Source organism: Lipotes vexillifer, unplaced genomic scaffold (assembly GCF_000442215.2).
Source record: "Lipotes vexillifer unplaced genomic scaffold, Lipotes_vexillifer_v1.1 scaffold1223, whole genome shotgun sequence".
Taxonomy (NCBI): Eukaryota; Metazoa; Chordata; class Mammalia; order Artiodactyla; family Lipotidae; genus Lipotes; species Lipotes vexillifer.
In genome coordinates, this window is record NW_006795957.1 from 243,143 (window position 1) to 258,725 (window position 15,583).

The 15,583-nt window shown below is 57.8% G+C and overlaps 2 protein-coding genes across 2 annotated transcripts; one reads left to right on the plus strand and one right to left on the minus strand.

Annotated features, from left to right (window-relative positions):
- The first annotated feature begins 1,928 nt into the window (after positions 1-1,928).
- Positions 1,929-4,137, plus strand: ZNF784 (zinc finger protein 784). Its single transcript, XM_007467998.1, has 2 exons — positions 1,929-2,006; positions 3,244-4,137. The coding sequence occupies exons 1-2, from the start codon at positions 1,929-1,931 to the stop codon at positions 4,135-4,137; spliced, it is 972 nt and encodes a 323-aa protein (XP_007468060.1).
- A 3,585-nt stretch (positions 4,138-7,722) lies between these two features.
- Positions 7,723-10,887, minus strand: ZNF865 (zinc finger protein 865). The gene has a single exon (XM_007467999.1). The coding sequence runs from the start codon at positions 10,885-10,887 to the stop codon at positions 7,723-7,725; it is 3,165 nt and encodes a 1,054-aa protein (XP_007468061.1).
- Positions 10,888-15,583: the final 4,696 nt, after the last annotated feature.

Genomic DNA, 15,583 nt, shown 5'->3' on the forward strand with positions numbered 1-15,583 from the left:
AAATGTACTATGGCATCATCACCAGTGGGCTATCACACCAGCATTGACAATGAGTGACTAGACTACAAGTATCCATGTTTACAAATATAAAAAACAATGTCGAGGGGGCAAAAAGTTAGAGAAGCTTACACTGAAATGATATCATTTATCCTAATGTGTTAACATACGCAGAACAATATCACGTTGTATCAGATATGTAGCAAAATAGGAAGGCATGCGTGGTAATGATAAACAGAAAATGCAAAATCTAATAACCTTAGGGGAGGGAGGGAGGAAAATGGATGGGGGGTACACAGAGGGCTTAGACTGCTTCTGTAAAGTTGTATAGTCTTCTAAGTTTATTAGTGAGGATAGGGAGCCGTTTACATGATTCCAAATAATTTTTGTATACAGAAATGGTTCAAAATAAAATTAAGAAAAGACTCCCTAGGACTTCCCTAGTGGCACAGTGGTTAAGAATCCACCTGCCAATGCAGGAGACACATGTTCAATCTGGGAAGATCCCACATGCCGCTGAGCAGCTAAGCCCATGAGCTACAAATACTGAACTCCCGTGCCACAACTACTGAGCCCACGCGCCTAGAGCCTGCGCTCCACAACAAGAGAAGCCACCACAATGAGAAACCTGCGCACTGCAACAAAGAGTAACCCCTGCTCGCCACAACTAGAGAAAGCCCACCTGCAGCAACAAAGACCCAATGCAGCCAAAAGAAAAAAGAAAAAGAAGAAGAAAGACTCCCTAGGTTTATCAGTCAAGATACAATAGGTTCTGCTGCAGTAACAAACAACCCCAAAGCTCAGTGGCTTTAATCAAACAAATGATAATTTTAAATGCTATATATCCAAGGAAAATGAGCATCAGTTTCTGGTCACTGTAGATACATACTCTGGAATTCAGGCTGATGGAAACTTCACTTCACCCAACAGATCCCCACACAGAACTGCCTGGATGGAAAGTGGTGAACAGCTTGCTGGCTCTTATCTTGTGCTGAAGTTGACACACGTTGGTTTCACTTATAGTTCATTGGGCAAAGGGAATCACATGGCCACGTCTAACTGCAAAGGAAAATGCAATCTTTTTTTTTTTTTTTTTTTTTTTTTTTTTGGAAAATACAATCTTAATCACGTTCCCATAAGGAGGAGAAACAGAGAGTTTAGGAATGACCTTCATGTTTAGCACCTCCTACCCTGCCCTGCCAAGAAAACAACTTAAGGTTGTTCCAAAGATCTTGCATATCCCTTTCTTATTAGGTTTTACAACCCTCTACAGTTCTGTACATGGGAAAATGCAGGCACAGTCGAGAGAAGTTTGTTGACCTCTCCAAGGTCACGCAGCCAGGCCATGAAATTAACAGTTGGAGGGCTAAGGCCTCAGCCCTGTCCTTGGTGCTGCCGAAAACCGCCAGTCTTTGGGCTCTTTCCTCCAAAAGAGCATTTCCCGGGACTTCCCTAGCGGTCCGGTACCTAAGGTCTTTTGCAAATAAATCCCAGTATCACCAGTGTTGCTGTTTGCTGAATATCTTTCTGCAAACGGACTTTAAACACCTTACATTCATAAACTTTGCCTCACTAGGTTATCACGAGCCATGCAGAGGAGGTGACCACAAAAACGTGTAACATGAAAGGAGAACAAAGGTTATTCAATTCTGGTCAGTGTCAACTGACTGCCAGAGCTTACTCATATAGGTTAAAAAGAGAAATTCGAATTAGTTCGCAGCCACCCAGTAACCCACGCAGGCTGTCTCCTGCGGGAACTGACAGGTAATTAGGAAGAAATTCATCACTTTCTCCCCGGGGAGGGGGAGACCCGGCTCCTGGGAAGCCCCGGCCCGTCCTCCAGTGCGCCTGCGCCGAGGCGCTGACGCCAACCCAGGCCACGCCCCCTCCCGGAGCGACCGCTGGCCTCGGGGGCGGGGCCTGGGCACAAGATGGCCGCTGCGCGCCCGGAGTCCCGGAGTCCGAGCTCAGCTGCCCAGGAGCCGAGATCCCCGGAGCCTCCGGACCTGGTGCGGGCGAGGAAGGGGCCTGGGCGGGGAGCTCGAGGCGGGAGGAGGGCGCAGGGGTGGGCGGGGCCAGGGCGGGGCTTAGGGCTGGGCGGGGAAGGTATTTAGCGCTCCGGCCCTGGGGGCGGTGCTTCTCGGGGTGGGCGAGGGGTGGGGCTTAGCACAGAGCCTATGAGGGTGGACGGGGGGGCCTGAGTTGGGGCGGAGCCGGAGGAGGGGGTTGGGCGGAACATCTGAGCTGGTGATAGGTCCAGAGAGAGGAGTCCCAGGGATGAAGTTTTTCTAATTAGGGGGCGGAGCCTTCAGGGGGCGGGGCCTCCGAAATTCTAAGGTGGAAGGTTGGGAAGGTGACCCTGAAAGGCAAAGGTGTGGGGTTATGGTTGGGGCATGCACGTTGGGGTGGGGGGATGATTCTGCAAGGGTCTGAGTGATGCGTCCTGATGCCCAGTGGAGGATCTGGGGGGAGAAATGACTGCTCCAGGTGACCTTGGAACCCCACTCAGGATGGGAGAGTATCTGAGGACAACCATTCATTCAACAGACATTTACTCAGCTCCTACTTGGGGTAGACAGATGGAGAGGTGAATGAGACACATAAGCTGTATTCTTTTGCAGCTTGCAGTTGGGTAGGGAAGAGAGACAATAGACGAGACTTACTGTGTTACGTTCTATAAAAAAGAGTGAGCTGATAGAGTTGGGGGGTAGGGAAGCTAAATTTAGACGAGAGAAGTCAGCTGTGTGCCGGCTTATATTTACACTAGGGTCAGAGAGATAAGCGGGAGCCAGATCATGATGGATAGTAGATGGCGTTTTTGGATTTTAAGAGCAGTTGGAATCATGGGAGGGTTTTGAGTGGGAAAATGACTGCCGTCTGATTTCCATTTTCAAAAGGTCATTCGGGCTGCTTTGGGGAGGTGGGTTATAAGGGAGCAGGCGTAGGAACAGAGTCATTCAGAGGGTCAGGGGACTTGGCAAGAAATGATTGGCTTAACTGTAAGTGGGGTGGAGGAGAGAAATGGCTGGATCTGTGATATAGTTTGGACAGGAGGGGAAGTCTTCGTGGTCATACAGCAGAATCTCGCAGGAAGGAGAGCCGAATCTAGAAATTAAGGGGCTCAGTATGTTACAGAGTGTGTTTTAGTAAGTGTGTTTAATAAGTGTGTTTAATAAGGCGTGTTGGGGAGACCTTGAGGCAGAGTCCACAGGCTCCTTGTTTCTTCCCCCCCCCACCTTCACCCAGGTCCTGGTGCCTGATGATAGCCGGCCGGCCACCCCCCCGAGTGACCTCATCGAGATCCAGGTGGTGAAGGTGACAGACACCACGCTGGTACCTGAGCCCCCGGAGCCAGGTTCTCTCCACTGTGCCTTGTGCCCAGCTGTCTTCCGGCTGGTCTCCGAGCTGCTGTTCCACGAACACGGCCACCTGGCGGGGGCTGAGGGTGGTGGGCAGGGTGGGGACCCAAGCCGGTGTCATGTGTGTGGCCACAGCTGTCCAGGCCCCGCCAGCCTCCGTGCCCACTACAGCCTGCACACGGGAGAGCGACCCTACCGCTGCCCGCTCTGCCCCCGGGCCTTCAAGGCCCTGGCACCTCTGCTGCGGCACCAGCACCGACACGGGGTGGAGCCGGGGACCTCTCAAAGGCTTCCGGAGGCGGCGGCGGCGGCTCAAGAACAGCGGCCCGGGGTGCCCCAGGAGAGGTCGGAGGTGGTGATGGCTGCAGCGGCTGCAGGCGCGGCGGTGGGGAAGCCTTTCGCCTGCAGGTTCTGCGCCAAGCCGTTCCGCCGCTCCTCAGACATGCGAGACCACGAGCGGGTGCACACGGGCGAGCGGCCCTACCACTGCGGCGTGTGCGGCAAGGGCTTCACCCAGTCCTCGGTGCTCAGCGGCCACGCCCGCATCCACACTGGCGAGCGCCCCTTCCGCTGCACCCTCTGCGATCGCACTTTCAACAACTCCTCCAACTTCCGAAAGCATCAGCGCACCCACTTCCACGGGCCGGGACCGGGGTTGGGAGACTCTGGAAGCCAGCTGGCATCGGGGGCCGATGGGTCAGGGAGTGGGTGTGGGGCAGGAAACACTCTGGAAGAGAGACGTGGGGAGACCACCGAAGTGAAGGTGGAGGTCGACCAGTAGTCTGGGAGAGCAGGAAGGTGGGAGGTAGGTGGCAGGTTGCAGGGGAGGGGTGGGTGGGAAACAGAGGCAGGGGAGGAAGGGGAGAGGTTGGGGGAGAGGTGACATAAGAGCCCACGGAGATGGCAACGAGCGGCCAGGGTGGGCGAGCAGAGGGAGAAGCTGGCTCAGGACGCTCACAAGCCACACAGCACCTGCATGAGATTCAGAGGAAGGCACAGAGGCAGCCCTGTGGATGCCCAGCGAAATGCAAGGAACACGGGCTCGATTTCATTGCCCCATTTGCCCCCCTGATGGGTTGTCCTTGCGCAAGACACAGCTTGCAGCAGCAGAGCTGAGCACTGCAGAGGGGGGACCAGGATGGAACCTTTTGCCTACCTCACTGGATTGCACTGACCATGGGATGCCTACCCGTCCTCAGGCAGAAGACGCCCACCGGGTCCTCCATAAAGAGACTGGGACCCCATCACCTCAAAGCCAGAGGGTCCCCAAGTCATAGCCAAGAGCGCTCAGGTCGCAAGGATGGAAGCCTGACCGTAAGAATTTTGACTGCAGGAGCTGCTAGCCCTGCTCCCATGTGGTCCCTGCCTAAGCCACCCAGACTCCTCTTCCAAGGCAACTGAAAACCCAGACCACGAACAGTCACCTAACATCCCCCTCCTAAAGCTTCAGGCTCAGAGCCCATGGTCCCCCAGGTCTACAAAGTAGCCTCAAGTTTCTCTAACTGCCTTCACTCCCAATTTGAGGCGAACGGCTTACAGCCTGGTCCCAAGCTATGCCAAGGAGTGGTTGGTGGGTGGCAGTGTGGTGGCCTGGCTGGCGTCTGGCGGCTGGGGAACAAGAGTTGGGTCACTGGGGGGTTGGGCAGAGGAGGAGCTGCAGGTGGGAAGCCTCCAGTTCTGTTCCCATTAAAGGACTTTATGAAGGGTTTTTCTCTATGTTGGTCTTGTGTTCCAGGGCTGGGGGTAGAAGGGCCACACTGTGGTCCTGGCCCCAGCAGTGAGTTGCAACTCTCTCCAAACCTCTGTTTCCTCATCTTCAGAATGGGGCGGACAGTGTCTGGCTATTCAAAGAAGCTATGTCGTTCAGCTGTGGGATTGGGGATCAGGGAGGTTTGGCAAAACGAAGGGACTCCCATGTCAGGATACTAAAGGTGGGAGAGCCCTGGATTTGCACCCCTTCCTGTTCACCCAACACCCCCATAAGCTGTCCCACAGACAACTCATAAGGGGAACAGAATTCAGTTTTTAGCAAGGAAACGCCCATGTTTCCCATCACTGGCATCACCACCAGAGCTAGAAGCCTTGGCAGCTTCCTTGAGTCTTTTTCCTCCTTAATCCATTTATCTGACTCCCTATCAATTTCCCGCTGTTGAGCCAAATATCTTTGGAATCTGAATGCTTCTTTTCATCATCACTACTCTTGTAGACCAAGCCGACAGTGGTCTCACACGTCCACGCCCTGCCCGCTTCATTCTCCATACTGTGGCCACGTGGATCCATCCTTCCAAAACTCAGACCCCAACTTTGTCACCAACCCACAGCTCCTTGTGGCCGTGAGAAGGGATTCCAAATGTTGAGTGCCTACAGGAACTGTGGTGGCAATGTAACTAAGTGAGGAAGGTGGCTGGGTTTGAGGGGAAACACCAGGACCAGCGAGGTGAGATAGGACCACTGACACTTGGGCTCAGCGTTGGGATTTGACAGTGCTAGGGAAATGGCAGCAAACTGGAGAATATATGCCACGTCCAAAGAGAGCAACGGCTACTTGGCCCCGGGAGGATGCAGACTGTGTTGCTAGATCTTCCAAATTTTTCAGAAGTTCCATTAGTTCGTATTATGTAAAATCTCTTGATTTTCAAATGTTGGCAAATAACTCAGCCTTTTTTTTTTTTTTTTTTTTTTTTAATGTATGGGCTAAACCAAATGTGTCAGTGTCTTATATCCAGCAGCTGCCAGCTTCCAGCCCCGGGCCTACAAGATCACCCAAGCTCCGCTATTTGGAATTCATGGCCCTTCAGGATCCAGCCTCCTACCGCCAGCCTCTCAAACCATACCAATCTATTTGAAATTCTCTGGAAGAGCTGGGTTGAGTTAGACACACAAAACCCTCCACCTGGAATTCTCTGTCCACTTTACCTGGCAAGCCCCTGTGGCTCTGTCGTCCTTCGGGCATCATCCTCCTCCAGGAAGCTTTGTTAGCCCCCTAGTCTGATAAAGTGACTCTTCCATGCCCTCCGCCCCCGGTGAAACTTCCATGTCCTTTATATTATGGTGGTCCACGTCCATGTGACTTTTGAGCCCTGGTATGAGGTCTGTCGCCTGCTGGATCTCCAGCCTTAGAGCATGGTAGCCACACTGCCGCCCTCTCGTGGGTCGAACCAGACTCACCCAGGCAGTGCCCCCTGAACCGGCTTTGTCTTCACATTTCAGTATTGAGGGACCCCGGACTGTAGTCCCAGTGCCACCACGAACTTCTTAGGGATCTTTGGGGCCTCTTTCTTCTCTACGAGCTCAGCATCCTCTTCCGACAAGGATAACTAAATGAACCTTGCAGGTCATATATTTCACTGTTCCAAGAACCAAAACGAGGGCTGTGAAAGGGCTTTTGAAGCTCCCCTAAGTCACCCTGAAGGGAGAGGTTACTACGAGCGAGCTGTATAGTAAACACGCGTCTGCACAAGGCTGGAACGCAGTAATGGTTTACCGGTTGTTTTCCATCTCACTCGAGGGCAAGGAACACGTCCAATTCATGTTTCCCCAGAGTCCATTGAAGGACCCGGCAGACAGGGGCCTTGGGGAAATGTTGGCTGAGTGAACAAATGCCAAAAGCTTCTTGAAGGGGAAGGAGTCCAGGCACATCGTCAGTTCCCGAAAGCAGCGACTTACCTGTTTTGTTCATCTCCCATTTGCCCAACTGGAAGCCTAGGCCTGGATATGGTGAACCCTTGGTAACTACCAGCTGAAGGAGGAAAAGCAGAGAGAGCGAGGGTGAGGCAGGAGGTGTCAGGAAATCAAAATCCCAGGGAACAAAAGTTCTCAACCTTCGGTTTGTCAGTGCTTAACCCCCTCCCCCTGGGAGGCAAGAAAGGACTCCAGCGGCCCTGTTGATAAGATTTATTATTCTCCGCTCTGTACAAGCCGCGTCTGCCACCCGCCCCCCACCCCCACAAACCAAGAGCGCCCAGTCCCCCCTGTGCCCTCCCAAACTGCTCGTACTCCACTGTCCGGCCAGAGTCCAAAGGAAGGGGGAGAGGCGGTTCAGGCCCATCTCCACCAAGCTCGTTGGGGGACTGAACAGCTGCTGGGGCAGGGGGCTGATGAGGGTTACAAAACGGGGTTGGACAGAGGATCAAGTTCAGCGTCTGACAGGAAGAGAAGGGGGCCAGAGAGATCCAGATGGGAGTGGTTCAGTCTTGAGTTTGCATGACATGGGCCTTGAAGGAGGCTAGTCTGTCTGAAGTTCTGAAGGATGGATGGGACAAAGAGAGGAGGGGAAGGAGTCTGATCAGCCTCCCGAAGGGGCGAGTCCGGAAAAGGACACCTGATTGGAGTGGCAGATGGGAAGCCCCCCCCCCCCACACCCTGGTCAGGCCTCCTTCCCGGGCAAGGTGCCCGTCCCTGCCCCAGGACCCCCGAGGCCCTCGGCCTTGTGGGCCAGGCGGTGTTTCTTGAGGCCGTAGGTGTTGGCGAAACCCTCACCGCAGGAGGAGCAGCGGAAGGGCCGGCCGCCCTGGTGAGCCGCCAGGTGCTTACGGAAGTAGCCAGGATCCTTGAAGGCCTTGAGGCAGGCGGGACAGCGGAGCTCGGGCCGCGGCGGCTCGTGCGCGCGCTGGTGGCGCAGCACGGAGCTCAGGTAGAAAAAGCCCTTGCCGCAGTGCTCGCAGCGGTAGGCGCGCTCGCCCAGGTGCAGCCGCTGGTGTTCAAGCAGGTTGGAGCGGTAGCGGAAGGTCTTGCCGCAGGCGCCGCAGCGCTGGGGCCGGGCCACCGCGTGCAGCCGCCGATGCTCCGCCAGGCTGGACGACTGCGCGAAGCGCTTGGCGCACACGCCGCACTTGAAGGCCCGCTCGCCCGTGTGCACCACGCGGTGCTGCCGCAGGTACCAGGAGCGCAGGAAGCCTCGGCCACACACGCCGCACCGGTAGGGCCGCTGCTCCGTGTGGCAGCGCTGGTGGCGCATCAGCAGGGCCGCCTCCCAGAAGCGCTTGCCGCACACCGGGCAGCGGAAGCCCCGCTTCTGCCGGTGGCTGCGGCGATGCAGGAGCAGGTCGTAGGCACCCGCGAAGCTCTGGCCGCAGAGGCCGCAGCCCAGGGTCCGCCGCACCAGGTGCACGTACTTGTGAGTCACGAGGCCCAGGAAGTGCTTGAAGCTCTGGCCGCACGTGGCACAACTGAAGCGCTCGGGGCCCGCACCAGCAACCCCACCGCCCCCGGCCACCACCGCCCCACTCGCATCGTCACCTCCAGACACCCCTGCCAGAGCCGCCACGGCCGCCCCCACCTCCCCGGCCAGCCCGTTGTCCAGCACGTTGGCCGCATCGGTGCTGCTGGAGCCATCCGAGGGCTGGGGGCCGCCGGGCGCGGGCGGGAGCAGGCGCTCGGGAGCAGCCTGGTGGACCAGCTTGTGCCACATGAGGTTCTCAATGAAGCCGAACGTCTTGCCGCAGGCGTCGCAGCCGTACGGCTTCTCCGCCATGTGCGCCTCCTTGTGGCTCATGACGTGGAAGAGGTCTGGGAAGTGCTCGCCGCAGTCCGAGCAGGCATAGCTCAGTCCATCGGCGGCGCTCCCGGACGTGGCCGAAGCGCCCGGGCCACAGGCCCCCGTCGCGCCCTGGCTGGCGGGGAGGCCGGCGGCCCCGGCCAGGGCGCAGGGCAGCTGGAGCCGGTGCACCTGGCGGTGGCGGGTGAGGCTCTGCGGGTAGCCGAAGACCTTGCCGCACAGCTCGCACTTGTAGGGCCGCTCGCGGGTGTGCACCACGTGGTGCTTGCTCAAGTGGAAGGACTCGCGGAAGCGCTTCCCGCACACCGGGCACTGGTGTGGCTTCTCGCCCGTGTGGATGCGCTCGTGGCGCTTCAGGGTCTCGCGGCGCCCGAAGCCGCGCCCGCAGATGCCGCAGCAGAACGTCTTGCCGGGGACGCTGGCGCCTGAGGCTCCAGCCCCGCTGGTACCGGCCCCGCCGAGCAGCAGCGGGGGAGCGCCTAGGAGCGGGACGGGCACGGCGCCGTACACCACCGCCGCCGCGGCCGCCGCCGCCTTCTCGCTGTCTGTGGCTGGGGGGGCGGGGGGGAGGAGGTAGGGTCCCGAGGGGAAGGTGGGCAGGGGCTGCGGGACGGAGGCCGTCGCGTCCTTGGGCGCGTCGGGGGCCGCGGGCGGGGCGTGGGCAGCCTTGTGCCGCAGCAGGCTCTGGGGCGCCGAGTAGGACTTGCCGCACAGGTCGCAGGGGTACATGGGCCTCGGCCCCGCTGCGCCCGCGCCCGCGCCCGCGCCTGCGTGGGCCGCCTGGTGCTTGAGCAGGTAAGCAGCGTCGCGGAAGGCCTTCCCGCAGATGCCGCAGGGCAGGCGCAGCAGGTCGGCGGAGTGCGTCTTCACGTGCCGCTTGAGGCTCTCCCTGCGGTTGAAGCTCTTGCTGCACACGGAGCACGAGAAGGGCTTCTCGCCCGTGTGGATGATCTGGTGCTGGTGCAGGTGGCTGGGCTTCTTGAACACCTTCCAGCAGAGCGTGCAGGCGAACGGGCCGTCGCCGCCCCCTGTCGCCGCCGCCGCCGCCGCCGCCGGAGGGGGCAGCCCCAGGCCCGCAGGGGCGGCGGGGGTCGCGTTGCCGTCGGCGGGGGCGGCGGGCGTGGCTGGGGGGCCGGAGGACGCCGAGGTGGGCGCGGCGGCGGGCACGGGTGCGGGCAGGCCCAGCGGTGGCATTGGGGTGCCCGGCTGCTGCGGGCCCCCCGCGGCCGGCGGCACGTCCTTGTGGCAGCGGCGGTGGCGGATGAGGCTGGAGACGTGGTTGTACGTGCGGCCGCACACGCCGCACTCGTATGGCCTCTCCCCCGAGTGCACCAGCATGTGCTGGACCAGGTGCGAGGACTGCTTGAAGGACTTCTGGCACACGCCGCAGGGGAAGCGCCGCTCCATCAGGTACTTCAGCCTCCGGAAGTAGCCCTTGTCGTCCTTGGCTGGGTCGCAGGCCGCCCCCGCGGTGGGGCCCGGCGGCGTCTGCGAGGGCGCGGGGAGCGGCCCGGGCGTCCCCGTGGGGGCAGCCAGCCCCGGCGTCGCCCCCGGCCCGGTGGCCGGCCCTCCGCGCTTCAGGTTCCCGAACAGGTGCTGGTGTCCCGAGAGGTCGACGATGCCCCACTGCGGGGCCGGGAAGGCGGCATCAAAGAGCGGAGGAGGGGGCGCCCCGAAGGCGGGCGGCAGGGGCGGGTCGGGCTTCTTGGCTTGGGAGGACGACGACGAAGAGGACGACGAGGACGACGAGGATGAGGAGGGCACCTCGGCCTTGGGTTTGAAGGTGGACTGGGGCGGGTAGTCGTACTGCGGGGGTGGCGGCTGGGGCGGCGGCTGGGGCGGCGGCCCGGGGGCGCAGGGCAGAGCCGCCACCGCCTTGGCGTGCTCCCCGTACAGTTCCATGGGCTCGAAGCGCTGGTGGTTGAGGAACTCCAGGAAGTCGAAGGGGTAGCTCTGGAAGTGAACCCCGTCCTCGCCCCCTAGGCCGCTGCTCCCGCCACCCCCGGCGCCGCTGCCCGCTGCGTTGGCCTCCATCCTGGGCGGGTGGGAGATGGGGGACCCTGCAGAGAGGAGGACGGGGCTGAGGAGGCGGGGCCTCGCGCGGGGTCCCCCAGCTGCGGGCACTGGAAGACGCACACCCACCGGCTCGAGATCCGCTCCCTCCTCGTCCGGCCTTGCTCACCCGTCCCTCTGTCCTTCCACGCCACAGGCCAGCCTTCCTCTTGGCTCCGCTGGCCCCACTGACCTCTCCCCCTTGGCCTGTCTCTTTGCTCCTTGTCTCCCTGCTGTTTCTCGGATGCCTTCTGTCTCTCCCCTTTTTTCTAGGCTTCTCACACATCTCTATCCACCCTGAAGACCCTGCAGGCCCCCGACTTCCTCTCCTCAGATTCTAATTCTTCCAGCACCCCTGGCTTCTGCTCTCTGTCCCTTATGCACACTGTCTCAGGCCTCCACTCTGGGTCCGCCCAGGCCCTCTGCTCTGTAGCCCCCTCCCCCACAACACACACATACACACTATCCCCAGCCCCCTGCTCTCAATCCCCTCAGGTTTTGCCTTTGTCAAATGATAAGTTTCCATCAGAGTGGTTAAGAGGGTGGCCTCTGGAGCCAGAATGCCAGATCTGAATCTAAGCCCTGCCATTCTCTAGCTGTGTGGCCAAGGACAAGTTCCTGAACCTCTCTGTGCCTGGACTTCCTCATCTACAAATGAAGGTGACAGAGCACATCCCTACCTCACAGGGCTGCTGTGAGGACACAGCAAGCTATGTGTGTCGGTGGATGCTTCCCGGAACACTGGACGGGACTCTGGTTATCACTGCCACTGCTAGTAGCACGAAGAGGAAGTCAGGACACACGAGGACAGATGGAGTGGAGCCAGTGTGGGGAGGGGCATTCTTTTGCTGTTCCTCTTGCTAGGTAGGAAGGAGGCTCTGCTAGGTAGAGGTAGGAAAGCGGGAAGGAGGCTCTGCTAGGTAGAGGTAGGAAGGTGGGAAGGAGGCTCTGCTAGGTAGAGGTAGGAAGGCGGGAAGGAGGCTCTGCTAGGTAGAGGTAGGAAGGCGGGAAGGAGGCTCTGCTTGCCCGGGGCGGACAAGTCACAGCTGTGCAGCCGGGCGGCCCGACACAGCAGGAAGCACGTGGGCCCAGGCCCTGGGTTCAGGTCCCGCCCCCTTCCTGACCCACACCCTCTCCACTTCGACACGGGGGCGGTGACCCCCAGAAGGCAGGGGGGCTTAAGGGGGCTGAAATAGGAGGTAAGGAAACACAGCCATTGGCAGAGCTCGTTCAGCCCCTGGAGCTATCTGTACCTTCAGTGACATCACACACCTAGGAGGAGCCTGATGGCAGATGCTCCGGGAGCGTGGGTTCCTGTCCTTGCCCCTGGGGGGGCGGGGTTCCTGCCCCGTCCAGGATGGCAGTTACTCTCTGGGCGCCTCCTTTACAGGACTTCCCACTGCAGGCTGCAGCTGTCCATGCCTGCCTGCCCGCCCTCCAACCTCGTCTCCTGCAACTGATCTGAGCCTCAGACCCGCCAGGGACTTTGGGCAACGCCTCCACTAAGCGGGTGGAAGGCCGGTGGGAGAAGGGCCCGCAAGGTCTGCCATGGTTCTTGGCCGCCATCCCCCTTCGCTGGGGGCCTGGCTCTGCGCCCAGCCCACCACAGGGGGCAGTGGGGGCTACCAACACCAGGGCCCATCAACCCCCACCCATCTGGCTGACTGTCTCCCCAGACAGGTGAAAGGTGTCTCTTCCACACCTGCCTGGAGGTCAGTATTTTTAGCCTCCAGCTTTGGGTGTCCCTGGATGAGACTCAACATCCTATGGCCTTCACACTCCCCTAGTTAAGCTGATCTCCGGAAGAAGCAGAGGAGTGCCTGGGTGCTCGTGCAAGCCTGTGGGCAGAACCTGAGTCTGGGAGACGGTGCTGGGCTGGGCTGGGGGACAGGGAGAAAGTACACAGAGGAAGGGTGCAGGGAGTAGGGGAGCAGTTAGGGTGCTACGGTGGGGGCATGGGAGGAGGGGGTCCCAGGAAGGAAGCCCCGCCCAGGCTCGCCTCCATCAGAGCACACGTTAACAGATAGCTCTGCCGGGGCATTTCCCACAGGCCAGCACCCTTCCAAGCAGGTCACACACACTAACTCACTGAATCCCCACCACAGTTCTATGAGACTGACACGGGGACTGTTGTTATCCCCACTGGACAAAACAGAGGCACAGAGCGGGCAAGTGACTTGGCCAAGGTCACAGAGCAAGTTTGTGGCTGGACCCCACCACTACCACCACCACCACCAACACACACACATACAGGATTGTTCCCTGAGGAGGACGAAGGGGAGGGTGGAACTATGGGGATAGGAGCCTTATTTGTGGGTGCTCTCTGCATTATGAGGGGCATTCACAGAAGGGGCCAAGTGGCTGGGGGGGTATTTACCATCCTGAACAGATGGAGAAGTGATGTGGTGAGGCCGTTCCCTCTTGCCTGGAACATTCTTCCCCAGACCTCAAGGCTCCCTCCCGTGCCTCCTTCAGGTCTCTGCTCAGATGTTACCCCCAAGAGAGGGAATACCTCTAACCCCACCACTCACCAGCCCCTCATCCTGCTGCATTTTTTTCACCACAGTCATTGCCACCAACTTATTGCGTCTATTTCCTTTGCTGTGTATTTACTGTCTGGCCTCCTCACCTAAGACAGTGAAGACTTGTCCTGTCTTGTTCACCACTGGGCCCCTAGCACCTAGCACAGCACCTGGCACAGTGTGGGTACTTGATAAATATTTGCTGAAATGTGGGAATTAAACAGCGCCCTCCCAAATCACCAGGGGGTCTACAATGGAATCACAAGGAAAATTAGATGAACAAGAAATGGAAAAGCAAAATACCAAAACAGGAGATGCAGCTAAAGCTGTGCTCAGAGATAAATTTATAGCTGTAAATGTCTACTGATACATATTTGTTGAATGAGTGAAGGGATGAGACTATGCTGACCAGAACTACCTGAGGGAGGAAGGGGGACATTTAGTGGAGATGGAGCTAATATTGGCGGGGTGTTCCCAGGAGAATGAATTCTGGTGGAAGTGATGTTACGAAGAGGGCCCCAAGGGCAGGTGGGCAGATGCTGAAGGACTGCTGCTGGGAGAGGCACAGTGGGTGTTACTGGGGGACACAACTGCTCAGGCTCACAACTATTTCCAATGGTAAATGAGAGACATTTCCTTTCTCAGGGGACCCAAGCCTCAAACGGCTATCTAAGGGGAGATGTGCCATGGATTTCATGCACAGAGTGGTGTGATGGGGGGAACCCCTCCCAAGGGGCAGGAGTCCCACAGCAACCGCAATCACAATCATGACAACTCATGTTTATTGTTTGACCAGTTTCACATGTACCATCACCTTGATGCCTCATAATAGTGCTGTACCATTATTGGACCCATTTTATACGTAGGGAAACTGAGGAGAAGTGGGGGTCATTTCCTTAATGTCATGTAGACAGTGGAGGGGAAAGCAATTATTAGATTCCATGTCTCTCTGTGGGCCATTCTGATACAAGAAAGCTGCCTTGTGATGAAACTCTAGTCTGTAATAACAATAGTAGTAACATGTAACACTGAACCAAGTGCTTTTTACATGCCCAGTACCCTCCTAAATCCTTTACATGTGTCGACTCAATGAATCTTCCCAATAACCCTAGAAGATGGTTAGGATTATTAACCCCATTTTACAGAGGAAGAGACTGAAGGCCAGAGAGGTCAATTAATCTCCTAAAGTCATACCACTAACAAGTGGCAAGGCCAGGAGTTGAAGGCAAGCAGTGGGGTTCCAGAGTACGCGCTGTTACCCTTACAACATCCTATCTTTCCTTTTTTTTTTGGATGCACTGCGTGGCTTGTGGGATCTTAGCTCCAACCAGGGATCGAACCCGGGCCCACAGCAGTGGAGTCCTAACCACTGGACCGCCAGGGAACTCCCATGCTGTCTTCACATATTTCTCTCTCCAAAATAAAGGAAAGCCCTCTCTCCACCTTATACTGGAAAGATACTTTGCCCCATCCACTTCCCTGGCACTCAGCCCCAGGACTAGCCACTGGCATTTACTGAATGCTAACAAGCACCGCACTAGGTGTCTTATGTGGCTTGTCTCAAGCAGACTTCACAACAGACTCGTAAGATAAGCATTACTACTGTTCATATTTAGTAGACAGGAGGACTAAGGCCAAACCATGTCACTGTCGCTCCTCCACTCAAAACCTTCAGTGACACCATCTTAAAGCGGGTCAGAGATGACCTCCACAGCTCCGGCAGCTTCCTGGCTGCTCCACCAACGTGCCAGCTCTATTCCTGCCCCAGGGCCTTTGCACTGGCTGTTGCTTCTGCCTAGAAGGCTCTCGCTCCCTCACCTCCTCCACGTCTTTGCTCAGATGCTGTCTTCTCAGTGAGGTGCTCCAAGACCACTGTAACCTGTCACCCAAACCAACATTCCTGCTCACCCCAGCCTCCTTCCTTTCTCTCCTTTCCTGTCAGCATCATCTGACAAACCATATGGTCTGTTTGTCCGTCTTCTTGCTGTTGGGCTCCCACTCTAGGAGGCGGGGTCCAAGCAGTCAAGATTTTGTACCTGTTTTGTTCACTGCTCTATCCCCAGGACCTAGAACAGGGCCTGTCTCAAGTATTTGTTAAATAAGTCAATGAATGAAGCCTGGGAAATAGGGAATAGTTTGCTCAGAGATACGACGGC

What these genes read in the sequence shown, in the direction of transcription:
- ZNF784 (XM_007467998.1), top strand. Translation starts at nt 1,929, where the DNA reads ATGGCCGCTGCGCGCCCGGAGTCCCGGAGTCCGAGCTCAGCTGCCCAG. An exon ending in CCCCGGAGCCTCCGGACCTG is followed by an intron (nt 2,007 to 3,243) that starts GTGCGGGCGAGG and finishes ACCTTCACCCAG; the next exon opens with GTCCTGGTGCCTGATGATAG.
- ZNF865 (XM_007467999.1), bottom strand. Translation starts at nt 10,887, where the DNA reads ATGGAGGCCAACGCAGCGGGCAGCGGCGCCGGGGGTGGCGGGAGCAGC.